This window comes from Thunnus albacares, chromosome 4 (assembly GCF_914725855.1).
Source record: "Thunnus albacares chromosome 4, fThuAlb1.1, whole genome shotgun sequence".
NCBI classification, from domain to species: domain Eukaryota; kingdom Metazoa; phylum Chordata; class Actinopteri; order Scombriformes; family Scombridae; genus Thunnus; species Thunnus albacares.
In genome coordinates, this window is record NC_058109.1 from 28,307,491 (window position 1) to 28,329,784 (window position 22,294).

Consider the following 22,294-nt stretch of genomic DNA (forward strand, 5'->3'; position numbering starts at 1 on the left):
AATCACTAGTGCTTCTTATGTTTCTTATGAATAATCCCTTTAACACAAACTGTGCTCCTTCATAACTAGTTGGCATCTTAAATCCTACTCAGTTTTGCTGTCATATTCTCCTTCTAACTTCTCCTCTTTGTGAGATAAATGATTTAAAGTATATTGTGTGAATGAGTGCTTCTTTCTTACAAATTAGTTCATGTTATAGCAGTGGCTTTTTCTAATATCTTGTTGCTCTGCTCTGCTGTATTTGTATTTCAGGGGACAAGAGGAGCTGACAGATCACTGCAGGTATTTAGCTGAAACTACTGAATTTACAGACAATTGCTTCATGTTATAGGGACAATATTTGGTTATGGAGTTGCATCTTTCTGTTCATACATTATTCACCAGTGTTTTGGTCATTGTTAAATATCATCATTCTACAGGTTTCATATTTACTCTGAATGATAAAGAGCTAACTTGAACCTTAAAATAAAAACAACAGTTTCAGTTGGAATTACCAGCTTTGCAAAGTCTGAGGGTTTGGTTATCTGGTAGTATTTCTCCTGATGAATACAGATCATTGTTTAACTTACATTTGCTTTTTACTTCAGCATTCCTTACAATACAGTAGAGTTTTGATATGATTTCACTTTTCATCATTTTCTTTACAAAGTTTCTGGACATGTGTCCAGTTTAAGTACAATAACATGTATGTAAAATCCAAGGAGCCAGTTGTTAAATACAGAGGCCTCAAAAGGAAATGAAAAACAAACAAACAAAAAGAAAAGAACAAAGAAAAGAGGAGGGGGTGTATGTATAATGTAATTATATGTATAGGGTAAGTGTGGCAAAGGAGATGGGAGGGGAAAGATGTATGAATGTTTGGGATTTAGATCATTATTCCTTTTTCATCCAGATCTAAAACGAATATCATCTCTCTTTTCTTTTGTCTTACAGAAAAGAAGCACAAATGATGGCACGGTAAGAAAAGAATCAGTTTAGATCTTTATTGACAATACCCACACTATCCATGCTTAATGCTTCCAGCACCCAGGTTGACTCACCCAAACAGTCTCATCACATCACTCCCAAAGTGGAATCAGTGACATAATGTCTTTTTAAAAATGTTTTCAAGCTGTAATAATTTTTCTTTGGCACAAATCAGGGCAGCGTATTGTTGGCTTGACTCCGCTTGAAATGACATAAAAGTAGAGCATCTTCCTTACTGTATTAAAATACTGTATGTGAGGGGCTTGTGACAAGTTGTCCATGTTGTTCTATTGCTGTTTTCTATCTCTTCCTCCCTGTTTCTGTGTCTCAGGTGGAGGTGTATAGTGTGACAGTGGACTGCACTGTGGCGTCTCGTTTCGCTCACACTGTCATGACCTCAAAGGCTCTGAACAAAGCAAGCTCCTCACAGGAAATCTTCTTCGAAGTGGAGCTTCCAAAGACCGCCTTCATCACCAACTTCAGCATGTCAGTCTGTCATTCCTACATTCCTGGCAATATTTGTGCTTCCTTTTGCAGTTGTGCTCTAAAGCAGATTTTTGTCAGTGACACAGTTCATTTACTCAATTTGTCATCCTCCATTTTTGGACCTTACAGGGAAATTGATGGTCAGGAGTATGTTGGAGAGGTGAAAGAGAAAGAGAAAGCCAGGAAACAGTATGAGAAGGCTGTTTCCTCAGGACAGACTGCTGGACTGGTCAAGTAAGTCATTTAAGATGAAAAAGACCACCCACACCACTCTTTACACGTACTAAAGCAACGTAGTGTATCTAAAGTTCCTAAATTGATCATTTTAACATCAGAGGCGGTCAGTTGTGTCTGTGTTTTGTTAAAGGGTGTCTGGAAGAAAGATGGAGAAGTTTTCAGTGTCTGTCAACATTGCAGCTGAAAGTAACGTAACTTTCATTCTGACCTATGAGGAGCTCCTTCAGAGGAAACTGGGCCAGTATGAGATTCTGACCCGAGTTAAACCCAAACAACCGGTCCAGGAGTTTCAGGTGAATCCATGTACACATCCTGGCTCTTCCTGATTTCCTGCTTGTGTCAGATATTCTTAATAAGTGGTTTTCCTCACAAAATTAACTCACTGTTCCTGTGTGTGTGTGTGTGTGTGTGTGTGTGTGTGTGTGTCTGTGTGTGTGCATGCATGCCTGACTGTGTGGAGACAGATTGTGACAAACATTTACGAGCCTCAAGGCATTTCTTATGTTGATGCTCAAGCAACCTTCCTCTCCAATGAGCTGCTCCCCCTAGTGGAGAAAACTGTCACAGACAAAAAGGTACATGCTACAGAAAATGAGATTGTCTCTGATTGTTGCATCTGTGTGTCTCTGTTTTAGTTTTCAAAGTGAAGGTAATGTTGGTCTGACTTCCTGTCTCTGTATTCAATAAAATGAACAACATACAGAATTTAAGAAGTAAGAATGGGCCAAACTGAATGTATTAATCCTCTTGTCAGGCTCACATCTCTTTTTCACCAACTATGGACCAGCAGAGGAAGTGTCCAGGTTGTGATGAGACACTGATCGATGGAGATTTTATCATCAAGTATGATGTGAACCGTGCAAAGAGCCTCGGGGACATTCAGGTCAGCAGTCAACAAATATTGTACATCAGAATCACCTCAGTGTCTGATGTCTGCATATTTATACCAGGCTTCACATATAAAACTATGCAGAGTCACTTTAACCTTCTTTGTTCGCAGAACAAGTTCTGAAAGAAAATCAAAAAATCTGTAATAAGACTGCAACAACATAAAATGAATAAACTTTTTCTCTGGAAAAGAAATGATTACAATTGCAGCCTTCTGTCAATCTTTCATGTATTTTACTGCTCTTTATGATTCTCTTCCCTTCAGATTGTGAACGGATACTTTGTGCACTTCTTTGCTCCACCTGACCTACCCAGAGTCCCAAAGAACGTGGTGTTTGTGATCGACAGGAGCGGCTCAATGAGTGGAACAAAGATCCAGCAGGTAAGAGACTGTTCAGACATCAGACATGATTCAAAGGTAAAGTGGTTCTAATACATTGATGCACACAAGCACGCATTTTGACCTCTGACCTTGTAACTGTTTGTAGACCCGAGAGGCAATGCTAGCTATCATCAAAGACCTTGATGAGGAGGACTACTTTGCCCTCATCCAGTTTGATGATGAGATCGATCCTTGGAAGGAATCACTAACCAAAGCAACCGAGGAAAATGTGGCTGAAGCCATGGCCTATGTCAGAAAGATAACAGCCAGGGGAGGTTAATATAAAAACAAGTGACACCATCTTTAATGCCAAATGAAATCTTTACTCTCTAAATAAAAAATAAATGAAAACAATTTGTTTTACTAAATGTTTTGTGTTTTCCTTCTAGGAACTATTATCAATAATGCTGTGTTGCGAGGTGTGAACATGCTGGTGAAAGACAGACAGGAGAACAAGCTCCCAGAGGGGAGTATCGACATGATTATTTTACTGACTGATGGAAGAGGTGAGCATGCAGACTGTGCACATTTTATAGCATATACTGTGAGTGGTGTACTTCATATTTAACATTAAATTTGTGCCTGTTTTATCTGTGCATCTGAAGGTTATATGAAACCTACGACGGTTGAGGAGAATGTGCGCTCTGCTATTGGAGGGAACATGTCTCTGTTCTGTCTTGGATTCGGAAACGATGTGGATTATTCCTTCCTGGATGTGATGAGCAAACAAAACAAGGGACTGGCCCGCAGAATCTATGAGGCCTCAGATGCAACCCTTCAACTCCAGGTGGAGGATTGAGGCTACACATTTTTGAGCCAATAGTTTTGTTTTCTTGAGGCACACACAAAGCCCAGAGTGTAATATTCAAAATTGGCCATATTCCCCTGGAAATATGTAACAACTATACGTGTAAAACTCTAATAAAACATATTTATATGGCACACAAATAAATGTATATAAATAAATGTGTGCATGATTCTATTACAGGGTTTCTATGAGGAGGTGTCCAGCCCTCTGCTTTCAGAGGTGGACCTACGTTACCCCGACAACGCAGTGGACTTCGTGACCACCAACCACTTCAGCCAGTTGTTTAACGGCTCAGAGATCGTGGTGGCAGGTCGGCTGATGGACAACGACCTGGACAACTTCCTGGTGGAAGTGTTCGCCCAGGGGGTGAGGAAAAAGAAACATCAGAAAGTTAGAGACAGTGCTGAGGTGTAGAAAAGCATTTTTTCAAGCATTGTTTCTTCCCCTTTTCTCTCACCAAAAGTTTGAGGAGGACTTCCAGGTGCAGGGCCAGGCCAGTGCTGTAGAGTGGGACGTGATTTACCCAGAGGAGGAGTACGTCTTTGGGGATTTCACAGAGCGTCTGTGGGCCTACCTCACCATCCAGCAGTTACTGGAGAAGAGGTCAGTTTAAGTAATTTTCTTCAAGCTGAGCCCTGAATTGCTTGAGCTTAAATATCTTTATTTACCAATGGTCTCATGAAAATGTCAAGTGTGAGAAAATGTGTGTATTTTTTCATTCTTGCAGCAAGATTGGCACCCCTGACGAGAAAGCCAATGCCACAGCCAAGGCCCTGGACATGTCCCTGCAGTATAGCTTCGTCACCCCTCTCACCTCCATGGTGGTCACCAAGCCTGAAACTGAGGATGGAACAGACAGCCCTCTCATTGCTGATAAACTGACTGAGGGTAAGGGAGGGTAGAGAGGGTTTAAAAAGTGGCACTGGGTAGACTTTTCCTAATGTGGCATAACTGCAGTCAAGTAAAACTGTAACACACTGACGAGCAGCACCGGATACTGAATTTAAGTTAAAAACATATTATTTCTCTTTACTCCACTCACTACACCAGCAGAGGCTGGTGCTCCAGTTTGAACTGTGGAATTTAAAAAATTGTTTTTTATCTGTTTTGTTTTGTTTTTGTCAGACCAAAGACTACAGGCAGACAGAGTAGGTAAGACAGTCATTTTTTAACTAAATGAAATATAAAAGATGAAATCTATTCAGTGTGTTGTTTTTAACCTTGAATTTATTGTTTCTGTATGCAGCACATCGCTTTGTAAGCCCCCCTTTGTACTCATATGCTGCCCGACCCACATATTTTGGTAAGTTGTCTTGTTTTATAGCTCATCTTGTTTGGCCTCTACTAAGAAAGTGACACAAGATCACATCTATCTTAACCATTTTGTTTATTACTGTCATTTTACTCCGGTGTTGCCTGCAGTGGATGGAGATCCTCATTTCATGATAGAGCTGCCAGACAGAGATGACGCTCTGTGCTTCAACATCAACGACAAACCAGGAACCATTTTCAACCTGGTCAAAGACCCAACGTCAGGTCAGCCGAATCCTGATTAACATCATGACTTTCTTACTCAAGATATGGTCCCTGAATTCCTATTTTTCACTACACATGTACACTCCTTGTGGACCAAGATGTAAATGAATTTTTGATTTTCTTTCTCACTTTTGACACTTGTAACTCCTCATATATGTGTCAGTCAATCATCTCCTGCAGTTAAACAGTGAGAGGCTGAGTCCCATGTTATTTCTTCAGGTATTTTAGTGAATGGCCAGATCATCGGAGACAAGAAAATCCCCCTTGATGGTAAAATCAACACTTACTTTTGGCGTTTTGGCATCACCCACCAGAAGCTGGGGGTGAGACTGGAGGTGAGCACTCAGGACATCTTGGTGTTTCAGGACGGCAAACGGGTCAAGCTGCTGTGGTCTGATACAGCCTCCCTCAAAGGAGCCAAGTGAGTGACTGAACCACCAGATTATCATCTTCTTCAGGGAAAGATCCCAATACATGAAAAATATAACAAAATAATGTTGCCCACTTATCTTCTCCATCTATCACAACCGCTTCACCTGTTTCCACTCTCCTCTTTCCTCTCCCTTCTGTCTCCCACGTCATTCATCTTCCCCTTCCTGCCTCCCCTTCTTTCTCCTCCAGTGTGGATCTTCTCGTGACCAAGGACCGTAGCCTAACGATAACCCTAAGAGATTCTGTCAAGTTTGTGATCCTGCTACACAAAGTGTGGAAGAAGCACCCGTACCACCGGGACTACTTGGGTTTCTACACAGTGGACAGCCACCTCCTGTCTCCCTCTGTTCATGGTCTGCTAGGTACAACATGACACACTTGTTGGGATGTAGATTGCATGGTTACTACTATACTAATACTAATACTAATACTAATAATACCACTAATACATACTAATAGTATGTCAATTTTGTGTTTACAGCTTGTTGTTCTCCCATCAAGTAACCAAAAACATAAATTATTGCTCTGGACATTTGTTCGCCTTGGTTTGAGACTTTCTTTTTTTATCATTTGAGCTCATAAAAATCCTGTAAAACCTTCGATGATGATGTCAAAAAATGCACTTTTATTAAAGTAAAACAATGTTTTGCTCATAGTCAGAAAAAACTTGGCATTTGGAAGATACAGAATTTTCATTTGACAACTACGATTTTTTAAATTTGGTGGTTCGGGGCCCCAGGTTTTTTTTTTTCATATGATATTAAGCCTCAGGATAAGAGCAATTGTCTTCATGATGTTGTGCAGCTAAATGTTGTTTACAGTAGTTAAAGTTGCTAAACCGAAATGATCTGATTCTAACAAATATTTCCATTGATCATCTTTGTTCATACTGTAAATTGTATCTGTATAAACAAAGTAATACTGTAAACCAGCTGGTAATGTATTTTATGCCAAACAGAGAAATCAGACCAGATTAGAGTGAAGAGATAAGAAAAGAAATGATTTTCACTCCCAATGGTGGGTCATCCTCTAGGTCAGTTTTACAGCGGGATTGAATATGAGGTCACAGACCTGCGTACAGGTGACGTCCCAGAGAAACCAGACGCCACCATGTATGTGAAAGGACAGCAGCTCAATGTGACCAGGTACGCCACATGCCTCAGAGTTTGCATTTATTGTGTCCCAAATGGATAAATGTCTGTTTCTTCGTGTTGTTTTCATTGTGCAGTCCTAATATCATCGGGTCTACATGATGTTTTTGTCTTGGTCTACAGAGGCTGGCAGAGAGACTTCAGGAGAGATGTGAAGAACGGAGAAAATGTTCCCTGCTGGTTCATTCACAGTAATGGAAAAGGCCTCATCGACGGAGATGCTTCAGACTACATTGTGTCAGGCCTTTTCAAAAGAGTTTAAAAGCAGTTTGCAGACAGTCTTATCACTGTTGTTCCTGTAAATCAGCACCCAAATTTATACAATAAAACACGTACATAAAATAAAATCTGCCTGCACTCTTAACAGACTTAATTCACAGTATTGTGCAGACAACTTCATGGTATATAACAGTTTAATCTGGGATTATAAGAAGGGTAACTAACATTATCTCAAAAGTACTGAAATAAATGGAGTTCTTAAAGATGGATGTAGAATGGATTTAGGCTTTTTAAAAAAAAAAAAAAAAAAAAAGTCTCCCAATTTGTTTTTTACGACATAAAATGTTTCATTTTGTTATTCCTCGTTGTTCCTCAAAGATATGTTCGAGTTTTCGAATGTGTGCAGTTTGCTATACCTTTAAAGGCTTTATGTTGACATCGACCTGCCTTGCTCTTATAATCCCAGCGTCACTGTTTGCTAATGTCAGAACCTGAAAGGAAATAAAACTGGGATAAAACTGTTTCAAAGCAGAAAAGTTGTGATGAAAAGGTTTCTTACAGTTAATGTGAACTCCACTGTAGGACTCCTAAACCACATGATACCAAATAAATATGATCTTGGTTGTGACAAATTGGTGAAACGATTCTTTATGGTCAAACAGTCAGTCCTCTGTGTACCAAATGACTGTGACTGGTGCTGAGAAGCACTTTGACTCAGATTTTTTGTTTTATAACAGGAAATGTAAACACTTAATATTAATTAATGTTGTTTAATTGGTGGTTTACACTTTGTGATGATATAATCGACCTCATTCATGTCTCAGCGTGTGGAGAACAAATAAACTCATTCATAAAAGTGAAAACCCCATGATTTAATATCCTGATGATTAAATATGTAACCTGCACTCTTACTGCATTTCCAGAGTGCAGGTTACACACACACACACAGACACACACTAATTTATGGAGAAATACACAAACGGAAGCGTGAGAGTTGTGGAGGCAATAGGTCCTCCTTCTGCAGCACAGAGTGTGGGCGGAGTGAAACTCTTACGGGAGGACTTGATCCAGATGCCTCGAATTCCGTCCGCACTTGTTTTCAGCCATACCAAGGAAGAAGGCCTTCTGTTTCCCGGCCATGGCTGCAGGGTGGAGAGTCCTGCTGCTGTGGGGTTGGGTCTGCATCTGGCTTCCAGCTCAGGCTCAGGGAACTCTGGTCATTTCCCGCAGAGATGCTCGGATGCAGGTATTTAAAATGAGCCACATGTGCAGCATTTGCATGTAAACAAATGTCTGGTTTATTACTTTGTATGGACAGCCATTAATGGTATACTTTTTATGAAAGCCAATATTTACAGTTGTAGATAATCAGTATCAGGTCAAAGTAGATCTTTCCCATGAAAACTCTTCAGGCATGCCGGAAGTGGTGTGCTTTGCATTTTTGGCAGCGGCAACGATGTTTTTTCTCTGAAGAAGGAATAAAAGAACTGTTTAGCTGAACTGTTGGCTGAGCAGAAAAACACAAACTTTGCTTCAGAGAGTCAAAGAAAAAGATTACAGATGATCGTGAAGCGCTGACAGGAAAAATCCTTAAAAACAGCAAGATAATAATATGGCTTGTGTTTCTGTTTGTGGTAATAATTCATTAAGCACAGTGGAGCATCATATAAAATTTTCAGCAGAGTTTCAAGTTAGTCAAACGAAGTCAAGTCTCGGTCATGTCAAGTCTGTGTGTAAGTCAAGGTGCTGAGTATCAGATATCTGAAAGACTTGCATTTTGTTGCTGACCATTCAAATAACATGGCCTAACATTTTCTTTTCATAGATGTGTTATAAATTATTTTAACATACAGAGACCAACGCGTAGCCACGGCTGTGCCTGTGCCACATTTTTTCCTTTTTTTTTGTCCACCTAAATCTCAAGCTGGCACATGCATAATCATAAAAAACACAAACACGGGTAGACCGGGCTGTGCCCGCTCATTGGTTCTTTTGAACACCTTGCCCGTTGAGCCACTTTTTTCAAAAAAAACAACAACAACAACAACAACAACACAGGAGCAGGAGCGACAGCAGGTAAGTTAATGCTCATTTCTGTGAAAGACAGAGCATTTACTTAAAAAACGTGAGTCAGATACACACTCTCTCTCTCTCTCTCTCTCTCTCTCTGTCTTTGTGTTTGTCTTTATCATTGTCTCCTTTCTCGCCTCGGTTTCTGTGCTGCTGGTTAAATGTTCCGCAGTGGCTCTCTGTGTGTAACGTTATTTAACCCTTTGCTATGTTGTTGATGGTTTGTAGTTCTTGTTTGTCTGGACGCTGAAGCTGTTGTGTGCTGCTGTCTGTGGAGCCTGACGAGGCTTTGAATAAGTTTGCTGGTTGTTAAATCACCTGTTGCTGCTGTTTTTCAGTGACGTGTGATTGTTTGGGGCCTGTGCAGAAGGTCTGCTGGTTGGTCCTGAAAATGTCTTCATTCACTTGTTTTCAAGCTGTGTTGTATACATTTTAGTAACTAACTATAGTATTTTAAGCCTTGAGGGATATTTTTTGCATGTCAAGCATATACATGAGGGTGTGTAAGTCATGTATCTGATACATGCATTGATATAGGTTTTATAGGTTTTATATTTGTTAATGTAGAGTTCAAACCTGTATCAGAGTATTTTTTGGTCTGTAACCTTCTACATTTGAGCTTCTACATTCTAAGCTCAGTTAAATATAGTACCCACACTATCTGGGGACATTTCTATTACTTTTGTGATAAATATACATGTATTTGAATTTAAAGCAATGTCGAAACCTACAGTTAACAGTTGGTCCTGTGCGTACTGTAATGTGCAAATATTGTTAGAATTTATTTCACTAAAATCCTGCAGCTACATTTCTGTGACTCCTCTGATTTTCATTCAATTCTGCTAAAGTCTGGAAGCATTAGAAATGACACATCGCAGCTCAGTGGATGTTTCTTATTGTTTTAAACCTTGAAGATGTGCTGACATATGTAAGTTATACTAACATGCTTTTTGTATAAGTTGTGCTATTTGATGGTAGAAGTAATTTTTGAATTGGGACCTGCTGGTGCAGCCTATTGTGTTCTTGGCTGAGGGAGGGATTATGAATGTAATGATAGTTTATGAATGAAGCTAAACTTTGTTAATCTCACACTTTGTATACTTTATTGTTGGATTCATGATGCTTACTTAATTTATGTAAGTAGCACTCTCAGTTTGTTTTTGCCATGTAGTGGCATTGTGCAAATAATTTATAGGCTGTGTGGTTACCCTTGCTGTTAGAAAATCTGATTACATATTCAGTGCTGCAGATGTTCAGTGAGTATTCCAGGTACTACAACTCCAGGTTTGACATTGCTTTTATGCAACAGTTGTGCTATAATGTTATTGGGGAAATCACTGCAGCATTAAATGAAGAAATAATGTTGCAGCTCGCCTCCGCCACCTTATTTCTTGAATCTATCATATGTTGCTAAGCAACAGTTAACAAAACCAGTATCCTGCTATCAATACAATCAATAGTAGGCTAATACTAATGAGAGTAGAAAAACTGTTATGGTTGATCTACAGATGACTCTTGCACTTTATATCTCACAGGCCCACCTAAATTAATATAATATAATGATAATATGATATTCAATGATAATTTAAGGTGTGAGCTATGAGTCTCAAGTTCAGTAAAGTCTCACAGCAGTCAAGTCCAAGTCAAGTCTCAAGTTCTTGTTTTTGCAGTCTTGGCCCTTTCCTCATACTGTGTGATAACAGCTATCTTGCAGGTTCATTGCATGTCACACTGTGTGAGATGAGTCTAATAAAATTTTGGTTGCAAACTGTGTCAGACTGTACAATATCAATTTTTGGACATATCAGAGCTATGATTTAGATAGAAAACAGAATATGCAAGAAGAGACATGTCACCAACTCATATCATCATTCTGTGTGTTCTGAATTGTATTATATACTTTATTCATGTATATTCTGCATCATATCATGTCATATTCTAATTGGTCAGCAAAAGACCAGAAAACTTGCATTTTTATCAAGGAAATGTGTCATGGAGGTGACATATTCTCCTCCATATTATGTCCATCCTCTTCTCTTGCTGTCTCCAATCCACCTTCACATCAATTCATTTAACCAACCATGTCCTGTCATTTCAGTGTCTCGTACAGTATAGAGCTTTAGTCACTCCTCCCCCTTGCCAGATCCTCTGTTTGGCTTACCAGCTTCCTGTTTATTTCTCCTTGTCTGTTCATCTTGTGGCCTTCCTAGAGTCTTTTCCCACACCTGCCTTATATCTTTAGTCTGATTCTAGGTCCACACCTTGCTTTCCAAACATGTTACTGCAATGCTTAATGATCTGGAAAAACTGGATCTTAAAGACATTTTCGTAAACATAAACTTTAGTGATGAAGAGTATCAAATGCATGGATACATCTGATAGTGACTACTGATGCAGTGTTGAGAGAATCAATTTTTATGCCCGGATGTAACTAACGGTAATCTTTCAGAAAACATCCCAAATTCAGTTACCATACAATCATACTTTTGTTTTTTTCCAGGAAACAAAAGAGGATGTGGACACCAGGTCAATAAAGGTATGAAGCTTGAACTACTTATTAACCACCTGTTAAAAAAAAAAAGATATTGGTTTGTAAAGAATCCTATTTTTGTCTTTTTTTTTCCATCTACAGAAAAGAAGCACAAAGTCTGCAGACGTAAGGAACTCATTTTCATATTATTGTACAATTCTAAAATCAAAATAAAGCTTGGACCTTTAGACCTTTGTAACACCACTGCCATACTTTGCTCACAATTAACTGACCAGCCTATAGACAGCAAAAGATAACATAAAAACTTAGTTTATTTCGTATAAAATGTATTAAACCCATAGGGGAATATCTGGGGCTTGTGGCAATACTATTATAAACTATTTAAAACAGGGGTAGCAGTCAATATCTTAATGAGCAGAAAGGGTGGGGAAAACAGTCCAAGGCTCACTGTCTCTTCTTGTCTGAGGCTGAATATCCGCTGCGCCACAAGTTGCTTGCTCCAGTCGATTGACACTTTTTCATCACCATGTAGCAGTACTCTCTGAGCCACCAACATTGACTGCGCTAGCAACAAACTTCAGCCTGCAGACCCTTGCCTGCACCAAGAGAAATACCAAGAATGAATGCCCACCATTTTGATAATCACTTAAATTTTTACATGCATACAATACCTGCATAAACAGACAACAGTGGAGGCACAACCAGACACATCTGCCCTCAATCAACCCACTGAATAGCCATTGGCTCACAACAAATGTGAATTCCCTCCACCACACACCCACACACACAAAAAAGCACCCACAATCAGTTTTAATTAGTGATGGTGATGATACAGGTCTACCCTGTTACACCTTTCCTAACAACAAGGATAAATGTCTTGTTGTTATACATGTCAATGCATAATGGTCAAATTAATTGTGAAGCCTGGGTGTAATGACTGAATACACATGAAACCACGGTGATGTTGACTCGTAGCTTCTATCTCACAGTAGTGGTATTGTTACTATTTGCAAAATGAAGTTCACATTTCTCATAAACCTCATTGCTTCCAGATGCCACTTGTTCTGCTCTTCCCTTCTATGGCATGTATTTATTTTCTCTTTGCTTTACTGGAGACAATAATCATGCTGGAAGTGATTTGTCCATCTGGGTTTTATTTCTCTCTACATTTGCCAGTATGAGAAATTCTAAAAGCTTCATCTTACATTGTGTTTACGGAACAGAAACCTCTTTATTGTTTGTGACATGAATCACTGAGGGACATTTCTCATGACATCTGATCCAGAATACAGTGGACAGGCAACAGTCCTCTTGGCCACTGGTCTTGCTTGTTTACTGCAATAATGCATCAGAATTGGAGTAGCTATGATATGTTGATTTTAAAATTGCACCTTTTAATCAGCATGTCTGTGTTTCTCACACAGTTGGTGGAGGTGTACAGTGTCAGGGTCGTCTGTGCTGTGACGTCTCGTTTTGCTCACACTGTCATGACCTCGAAGGCTCTGAACAAAGCAAACTCCTCACAGGAAATCTTCTTCGAAGTGGAGCTTCCCAAAACCGCTTTCATCACCAACTTCAGCATGTCAGTTAAAACTTGATTTATTTGACAATGAACATAGGTTATATGTTTCACATTCTTTGTCAACTCCCCTCATGCCTTACAGGGAAATTGATGGTCAGGAGTATGTTGGAGAGGTGAAGGAGAAAGAGAAAGCCAAGAAACAGTATGAGAAGGCTGTTTCCTCAGGACAGGCTGCTGGACTGGTCAAGTATGTTGGACTGAAAAACATCACAGCATGATTTGCACATGTTGATGGTGTGAACATCTCATTAAAATAATACATATCAATCATTACAGGGCCTCTGGAAGAAAGATGGAGAAGTTTTCAGTGTCTGTCAACATTGCAGCTGAAAGTAACGTGACTTTCATTCTGACGTATGAGGAGCTCCTTCAGAGGAAACTGGGCCATTATGAGATTCTGACCCGAGTTAAACCCAAACAACCGGTCCAGGAGTTTCAGGTTGAACACACACACACCCTTTTTTGTTTTTTTCTTGATAATGACATACTGTACTGGTGAAGAGGACCTTAAAATGGTTTGAGTTTCCAGTGTTTGTAATACAAAAGAAGGAGGAATTTTTTTAGACCTTATGTAACAGTGATTTCAGTGATTGTATTTTTGTGCATGTTTGTGTCTCTGGAAACAGATTGTGGCAGACATCTATGAGCCGCAGGGCATTGCTTTTGTTGAGGCCTCTGCAACTTTCCTCACCAATGAGCTGCTCCCACTGGTGGAGAAAATTGTCACAGATACAAAAGTAAATGGTTCAAAAGATTTTTTTATCCTTTAGTTTGAAATTTATAATGTTTTATTTTAAACATAAAATAAGTTATTAATCATGTCTATCAAACTGAATCTCTCTATGTTTCAGGCACACATCTCTTTCTCACCAACACTGGAGCAGCAGAGGAAATGTGCAGGATGTGAAGGTACCATGATTGATGGAGATTTCATCATCAAGTATGATGTGAAGCGAGAAGAAAGCCTGGGGGAAGTTCAGGTCAGCTGCCAACAAAAATTTTGCAGCAGCACATAAGAATCATTTATATCACCTGAAACACAAAATTATGAAATTCACCTGCAGAGACACTACCTTTTTGATATTAGTTTTACTTCCCTAACTGTATGAAGGTGTTTATAGCTGTGCCCTTGTGCCATATTTCCATATTTGTCCAAATCCAATGCTTTATTTTCCTTCAGATTGTGAACGGATACTTTGTGCACTTCTTTGCTCCAACTGACCTACCCAGAGTCCCAAAGAACGTTGTGTTTGTGATCGACAGGAGCGGCTCAATGAGTGGAAGAAAGATTGCACAGGTAAAATATGTTATGTGTAGGTAAGTTACATACTGTGTCCATCACTGTTTGTACATCTTCATATGTGAACTTGTGAACCTTTGCAGACTCGGCAAGCATTGACTGCCATTCTGAAAGACCTCCACGAGCAGGACCACTTTGCTCTCATCCTGTTTGATGATAAGATTGTCACCTGGAAGGACTCTCTTACCAAAGCAATTAAGGAAAATGTGGTTGAAGCCATTGCCTATGTCAAGAAACTAAGGGACAAAGGAGGTTAGAGGAAAACAAGTGGCACCAATTTTAATGCCAAATGTTTTTGTTCCTTCCTTATTCAAATTACAAGAAATCTCTTTTCAATATATAGACTTTACAATTTGTTAAACAAGTTGGCAGCAAGAGTTAGATTACTTTAATTTGTGTATCAAATGTCTTTAAATGTACTGTACATACATCCTGTGAGGGTGATACTGAGAGCTGAGCAGTAATAGGATCTAAAAATTATGCAAATTAATTTTTGCAGATGTATGAAAATAATGTTATTTAAGCATGATAAACTTCTTTACTCTGTCTTTTCAATAGTTATAAATGGAAATAAAAGACAGATATCAACAAAGAAGTTTTACTAAATTAATGAGTCATGAGAGTATTTTTTTTTCTTTTCTCTTGTTTATGCACCCACAGTTCCTTTAAGACTGAGGATGACTGACAGAAGCAGTGTCTGAAATTTTTTCTTTACTGATGACATCACTTTTTTTTCTTTAAGAGAGACAAACTCATGTAATGATATACTGTTTTAAACTTGAGATCATGACAAAATGATACATTTGTGTGCACTTTCTTGCCAAGAGTCAGAACATTGATATTACTTTGATGTCTGTATACTAAAAATGAAGCTACAGCTAATACTGGTTAGCTAAGCTTAGAGCAAAAGTTGGAAACAGCTAGCCTAGTGCCATCGTAGAGTCTTGTAGTCATTGTTAGATTTCCAGGGCAACCAGCAGAAACTACAGGAAGTCATTGTGCCTGACCAAGAAATAGTCCGACATATAATCCCCTGTAAAACCACAGCTTGTCATTTTACCCCAAGATTTTTGTACAGATTAAACAAATGAGATGTGACATGTTAATTAGTGTGCTATAGAGGTATGTGGAGGCAGATTTTTGTTACCTGTTTGTTTGTTACTTTTGGACAGAGCCAGGTTAGCTGTTTCCCTCTGTTTCTAGTCTTTATACAGACATGAGAGTACTATCAATCTATCTCCTGGCAAGAATAAGTGAATAAGCACATTTCCCCCCAATGTCATTCATTTAAAGAACATAGTGAGGAATTGAGGCTTACCTTTCTCTGCAAGAAGAATTTTTCAATCATTTTTTTAATGTTAATCTTTTCATTGTGTCATTGCCTTTCAGCCACCAATATCAATGGTGCCATACTAAAAGCAGTGAGAATGCTGGAGAAAGACAGAGATGATAAGAAGCTTCCAGAGAGGAGTGTGGATATGATTATATTATTGACCGATGGGATGCCAAACAAAGGTGAGCCTTTCTAATGTGTAAGAATATAATTAAAGATCAGGGGTCTTCATAGACTGGCTAAGCAGCTCAACACAAACTATACATGTAGTTAACAATCTGTCACTTGCATAAGAATCTTTAAAAATTGGTTTGTTTGACGGTAACCAAAGGAGATTAGTCCTTGTCTGTGCTCTGTCTGTCTACACGTCTTTGTCAAGAAAGACTTGGGGAACTCACTTTGTTGCTGTTTTTGGAAGCAGTAGAAAATATGCAGGATCCTCTCTAGATTTGTAAATGCAACAATTTGATTCACAATCAAATTCAAAGGTTTCCATTTTGTTTATCATTGCAAGGAACTGCAAGGCTTTCATTGCATGCTCCCACATAATGCACCTGCATGTATACACACAGGGGTGTCTGACCTCCCAACAATCCAGAAGAATGTGCGCTCTGCTATTGGAGGGAACATGTCGCTGTTCTGTCTTGGATTCGGAAATGATGTAGATTTCTCCTTCCTGGATGTCATGAGCAAACAAAACAAGGGAGTGGCCCGCAGAATCTATGAGGCCTCAGATGCAGCTGTTCAACTCCAGGTAGGGTAAAAAAAGGATTTAAAACACGGGAATGCCCATGCTAGTTTGGGGATATTTACTGAATTTGCACCCCCAAGGTTGCCTGACATCAGACAGAGAACTGTCAGCTTGTTACAATGAACTCAGTGGAGTGGGTGGATTCAAAGGTCTGGACCCAGGCAACCTCCAAGGACATGTGGGGGATGTTGCATAATTTGGGGTGTGTCTTTGTTCCAGGGTTTCTATGAGGAAGTGTCCAGTCCCCTGCTCCTGGAGGTGGACCTGCGTTACCCTGACAATGCGGTAGACCTCTTGACCAAAAGCCGTTACAGCCATTTGTTTAATGGCTCAGAGATTGTGGTGGCCGGACAGCTGAACGGCGACAACGTGGATAACTTCCTTGTGGAAGTGTTTGCCCTGGGGGTGAGATGAACGGCAATATGTCAAGCAAAACGATTTACAATACAAGTGCTTGTTCCTTATTCTCATATGAAACAGTCCCTGTATCTGAATATTGAATGGTAGGAGTGATATTGCTAATGAATTGAACTTAAGTATATTGTTGTAGTCCAGGTATTTTTTTTCAAGCTACCCTGTGACCTAAGAAGGGATCAATGCTATATGCCATGATGCTCATATTGAGCTTTACTCTTCCATTTTTTTATCAGATGATAGTAAACCTTGTGTAACGAGGGATTATCTTTTCTGACTATATATACCTCACAGTTTATACCGCCCCTGTTAAGTCTCTTTTATATCGCTGATACAGTCTCTGCGTTGTGTTGTGATGATGATGGTGGACTAACGGCTGACAGTTAGTAGTTGACTCCAATGAAGACACACAGACAGCTCTGATGTCAATTCAATCTTGAATGTTTATTGCTTACAACCACATTCTCAGTAAAACTATTTAGTATAAATAAAATCATAATCAAAGGAAACTTACAATACTATTGAATGATTTCTGTAGCAAAGCTTAATAACCATTAAATGACAAATTACAGGGCCAAGGATCTAACTTTGACCAGGATCACAGAGATTTACTATATTAAGAATTACACAAAGACACTATTGATACAGATGGATCAGTAGATAATCACTCAATATAGTTAATATCAATATATAATATCAATATAGTTATAGTTAATAATAACGTCTCTCTCAGATCGGCTATACATTAATATTTACAAGTTTCCATTTAACAGTCACACACTCACCTGGGGGATACAAGCCCGGTCTGACTTGTTCTCCCGGTGATGGGCTTTATAGCTGCACCGTTACCTTGGATACTGTGTAGCCTAGTATTAAATATGAAATATATGAAAATAATACAAATATGTACCCCTTACAACTATCAAAGAAAGGTACAATTACTGACAAAATTATATTCTATATTACAAGATTTTGCTATTAGACATAAGAACCATGTAAAGCTCAAATTATGTATTTAATATAACATGCAAGAAGCGTATGTTACACTTGCATCTTTCCTCTTTCTCTAGCCTGACAAGGACTTCCAGGTGCAGGGAAAGGCCAGTGTGGTAAACTGGGATGTGATCTACCCACAACAGGAGTACATCTTTGGGGATTTCACGGAGCGTTTATGGGCTTACCTCACCATCCAGCAGCTACTGGAAAACAGGTCTGTTCATCTTAATTACCTGTACCCCCACCAAGATTTGATGTAAGTTTCTCTCTGAAACAATCACAGAGACTCAAAAAGTTGTTAAGATAATTTTATAGAGAGGACTTCATATTGGACATCACGTATGTCATTACTTATGGTGACATGACATTAATAAACAAGCAATTAATCTCCTCTCTTTCTCTTTTTTTCCAAGTGACATTGGTACACAGCAGGAGAAAAACAATACAGCAGCTAAGGCCCTGGACATGTCCCTGAAGTACAGCTTTGTCACCCCTCTCACCTCCATGGTGGTCACCAAGCCTGAAACTGAGGATAGACCAGGCAGCACTCTCATTGCTAATAAATTGACTGAGGGTAAGGGAAATGTTTTCAGTCATGTTTAATTTGTCCTTTAGGTGTAAGAATAAAAAAGATTTGTTAAAAGACTGACTAGTTTGACTAGTCACAATCTGAATCTGGAACAATGCAGCCAGCAGCTTATAGTAAAGTCTTTCTTTCTTTGCAAATATACAGCACATTCTTACATTATCAGTAGCCTGTTGAATCAGTTGATCAATGTGGAGCTAACTTTGTATTGTATGTTTTTTAAATGTTTCCCTGTTTCACAGACCAGAGACAGAAAGCAGAGAGGCGCACTGGTAAGACAGTCACTTTTAACTTAATTCTATGACACACTGTATACATCTAACTTTGGGATGAGCAAGTTTGATAATATCTGCTGTCATTACCGGTCATTACATTAAAGGTTCCTCTGCCCTTGCTGCCAGTTCCCATAGTCAATACGATGGTAAGATTTTTATACATACGCTTACATTATTACTGCATCTTGCATCTTAAACCCACTATTGAAAATTTTGATTGTTGTATAGGAGACTACACCCAACAAACACAGAAATCATGAATGTTCTTTCTTTCTGTTTTTCAAAAATGAGCAGAAATCTTAGCAGTTATTATTTGATTTACCAAAAGTATTTGTTATTGAACAACTCAGAGTAAGATCAGCACCTCTTTACCGAGAAATGTAACTGTATTATGTTACTGGTCCTACGGATCAAATTCTATGATACAACACATCCTTATAATTAAACAACCACATAGGTCAATGGCACCATCCACTCCAGAACAACTCATAAGAGTGTTCTCTAATATGCTGCTTTCCAAAACCGTTACAAATCCCTGTTAAAAAATAATGATGTTTTATGGTGTGACAACGCTGTGGTTAAGGTCTGGTTTAGGCACGAAAAACACTTGGTTAGGGTTAGGGAAAGATTAGGGTTTGGGTTAAAATGATCATTTGAAACATGGTGTAGGTTAGGCAACCTTTGTCGTCATGGCAACAGTAAACACCACGACAATCATAGCTACAGTTTTTAAAAACTGTCCCAACTCACAGTTGGAAACCTGACACTCACGGTTGGAAACAGGAAGTGAACGGCGATCTCCTGCAGTTAAGTCCACTTTTTGCCATCTATCTATCTACCCAACCACCCAGCCTGCCACCTTTGATTATGGAAATTTGTCACCTTCTATAGATGTCATCTGAAATGCGTCACTTCTTTGGGTCATAATTACTATGGCCGCTAGATGGTGTCTGTCAATCATACGTAACTATAGGTTGTTTTTGTCAGCTGAATTTTCGACCTATACTGTCGTTTCTCTTTTGAGGATGGGTTGCTTTAACATTATAATAACATGCCTTTGTACTTGAGTTAGAGTATTAACTGCGTATTTTGCCTGATATGATACTTTAATCATGCCTGTGCAGTGGACGGAGATCCTCATTTCATGATAGAAATCCCAGACAGAGAGGCAGCTCTGTGCTTTAACATCAATGACAAACCAGGAACCATTTTCAACCTGGTCAGAGACCCAAAATCAGGTCAGTCTTGCTTGCACTACCTGCACACGACACACAAAGTCTCTTTTTGTTTGAGAAATATGGGAAGTGACAACAAACCGGTCATTACTTTCAGGCTTCGTGGTGAATGGTCAAGTTATTGGCAAGAAGAAAGTTGTACCAGATGGTAACATCAACACTTACTTTGGGCGTTTTGGCATCACACACCAGAAACTGGGGGTGAGGCTGGATGTGAGCACTCAGGACATCTCAGTCTTCTACAACGGCAAGCAGGTCAAGCTGCTGTGGTCTGATACAGCCTCCCTCAAAGAAACCAAGTGAGTAGCACTGCTTTAGCATATAACTCCTATACCACAAATGAAAGAAATATGAGTAGGAGTTAGAATTAACAAAAAAATAGCATTTGTAAAAACTACTAAACAAAAACAAAACCAAATTGACAAAATTAAATTCTCCACAACCTTGACCCAGGAAAATGAATTTCTTCACATGCAACTCACAGCTTTTCTGTTTCTCCTCCAGTATGGACCTCAAGTTGACAAAGAACTGTAGTCTGACAGTCACGCTGAGACACTCGGTTAAATTTATGGTCATCAGACACACAAAGGTGTGGAAGAGACGTCACAACCAACAAGACTACCTGGGTTTCTACACCCTGGACAGCCATCATTTGTCCACTTCAGTTCATGGCCTACTAGGTAGGAAAAGCAAGAGCTGAGAGAAAGTTTTCCATATTATACATTGATTGTATAACTGTTTCTATTTTTTAAATTTTGAATAAATCAAAAGATATGACATGAGATGTTTCCCTTCAGGTCAGTTCTACCATGGTGTTGAATTTGAGGTGACAGATCTGCGTCCAGGTGAAATCCAGGGGAAACTAGACGCCACCATGTATGTGAAGGGACAAACACTCCATGTGACCAGGTACACTTCAAGCCTCATCATGTTTAAACACACACACACACACAAACACACACACACACACACACACACAATGCATGTGAGAATACAGACCTGCCAACCTGTACACATTTTGCCTAGCAGCTACACATATTGACATCAGTGTACGCTGGTACGATTTGTCAGTATAAACTACGCAAAAAGCTGGTGATGCCTGTGAGTTCAATTGTGCATGTGCAGTACTCAAGTCTAACAGCAAGAGGCAGCAGCGTCTAGCCTGCTGAATTGGAATCCAAAACCAATCATAGCGCCGGATTCATTCCCCCTGCTTCCACCCAAATATCAAGTGTTGATGATCATGATTGACAAATGCATACTGTCATTTCAAGAGAATGCAAATTGACAGTAACATGACATTGATTTTATCCCTCTCATTACCTAGAAAGTTACCTGTGTGTGTAAAAGGAGGAATTAAGCTTACTTATAATGAGAAGTGTTGTATTAACCAGCTCTAAAATATTTATTTCACCATAGACACAAAATAGTCTGTCTAGGCTACATTGTCATCATCTTTTCATATTAGCTAAAAATCACATTTTCAAAAGTCAAATTGGCTTAAAGTTTGATTATTGTGGAGGTGTAAACAATAGAAACTATATAAATGCAGCAGTGGTAGGTTAGTGTGTAGCCTATGTGAAATTGTGTTCCTATGCAAATCATGTACAATATTTCATTGTGTGAACAGCAGCGATTTGCATCTGATGTATCTAGTTTGCCGAAGTGGTACTCAAAAAATTCGTCCAGGGTTGGCAGGTCTGAGAATATACAGCATTTGTTTTTACATATACTGTACATACACCTCATTACTGGTTTTCTCTCCTTCGCAGACACTGGCAGAAAGACTTCAGCAGGGATGTGAAGAATGGGGAAAATATTCTCTGCTGGTTTGTTAACAACAGTGGAACGGGCCTCGTGGATGGAGGAGCCTCTGATTACATTGTGTCAGACCTTTTTAAGACTGTTTGAATCTTTTAGATTTCATAAATCAGTGAAATTTCACTGGGGACACAAGGTACATCATTATGGTGTTGCCTGATGAGAGATAGTTGACAGTAGTGAGCCACAAATTTACAAACGCACATGCAGAAACAAACATAACAAAACTGTCTAGAGGATGTGTTTTATTTTTTGATAACCATAAGGCTCTAACAGAGCAGGGGCATCACCACTCATTTAAAAATTAACTGGTCATTGCTTACTAAACATTATTA

General features: G+C 39.2%; 2 protein-coding genes across 3 annotated transcripts; both read left to right on the forward strand.

The window, feature by feature from the left end:
• The first annotated feature begins 180 nt into the window (after positions 1 to 180).
• Positions 181 to 7,737, forward strand: LOC122981110 (inter-alpha-trypsin inhibitor heavy chain H3-like). The gene is made up of 21 exons (XM_044349650.1): positions 181 to 282; positions 934 to 957; positions 1,298 to 1,452; positions 1,582 to 1,686; positions 1,820 to 1,982; positions 2,154 to 2,264; positions 2,444 to 2,572; positions 2,843 to 2,959; positions 3,066 to 3,234; positions 3,349 to 3,465; positions 3,565 to 3,746; positions 3,948 to 4,133; positions 4,231 to 4,370; positions 4,495 to 4,655; positions 4,893 to 4,919; positions 5,014 to 5,070; positions 5,190 to 5,303; positions 5,523 to 5,724; positions 5,925 to 6,097; positions 6,769 to 6,880; positions 7,010 to 7,737. Exons 3-21 carry the CDS (start codon positions 1,358 to 1,360, stop codon positions 7,146 to 7,148), a joined length of 2,499 nt encoding a protein of 832 aa, XP_044205585.1. The 5' UTR covers positions 181 to 282; positions 934 to 957; positions 1,298 to 1,357; the 3' UTR covers positions 7,149 to 7,737.
• Positions 7,738 to 8,134: 397 nt separating this feature from the next.
• Positions 8,135 to 22,193, forward strand: LOC122981109 (inter-alpha-trypsin inhibitor heavy chain H3-like). 2 transcript variants are annotated; one of them, XM_044349647.1, is made up of 22 exons: positions 8,135 to 8,351; positions 11,676 to 11,711; positions 11,808 to 11,831; positions 13,091 to 13,248; positions 13,331 to 13,435; positions 13,525 to 13,687; positions 13,875 to 13,985; positions 14,100 to 14,228; positions 14,429 to 14,545; positions 14,632 to 14,800; positions 15,938 to 16,063; positions 16,454 to 16,635; positions 16,852 to 17,037; positions 18,117 to 18,256; positions 18,456 to 18,616; positions 18,871 to 18,900; positions 19,008 to 19,049; positions 20,028 to 20,141; positions 20,236 to 20,437; positions 20,643 to 20,818; positions 20,936 to 21,047; positions 21,911 to 22,193. In XM_044349647.1, exons 1-22 carry the CDS (start codon positions 8,244 to 8,246, stop codon positions 22,047 to 22,049), a joined length of 2,730 nt encoding a protein of 909 aa, XP_044205582.1. In that variant the 5' UTR covers positions 8,135 to 8,243; the 3' UTR covers positions 22,050 to 22,193. The 2 variants fall into 2 exon arrangements, with proteins under 2 accessions (XP_044205582.1, XP_044205584.1); XM_044349649.1 differs by lacking the exon at positions 8,135 to 8,351 and adding an exon at positions 9,032 to 9,181.
• The last annotated feature ends 101 nt before the right edge of the window (positions 22,194 to 22,294 follow it).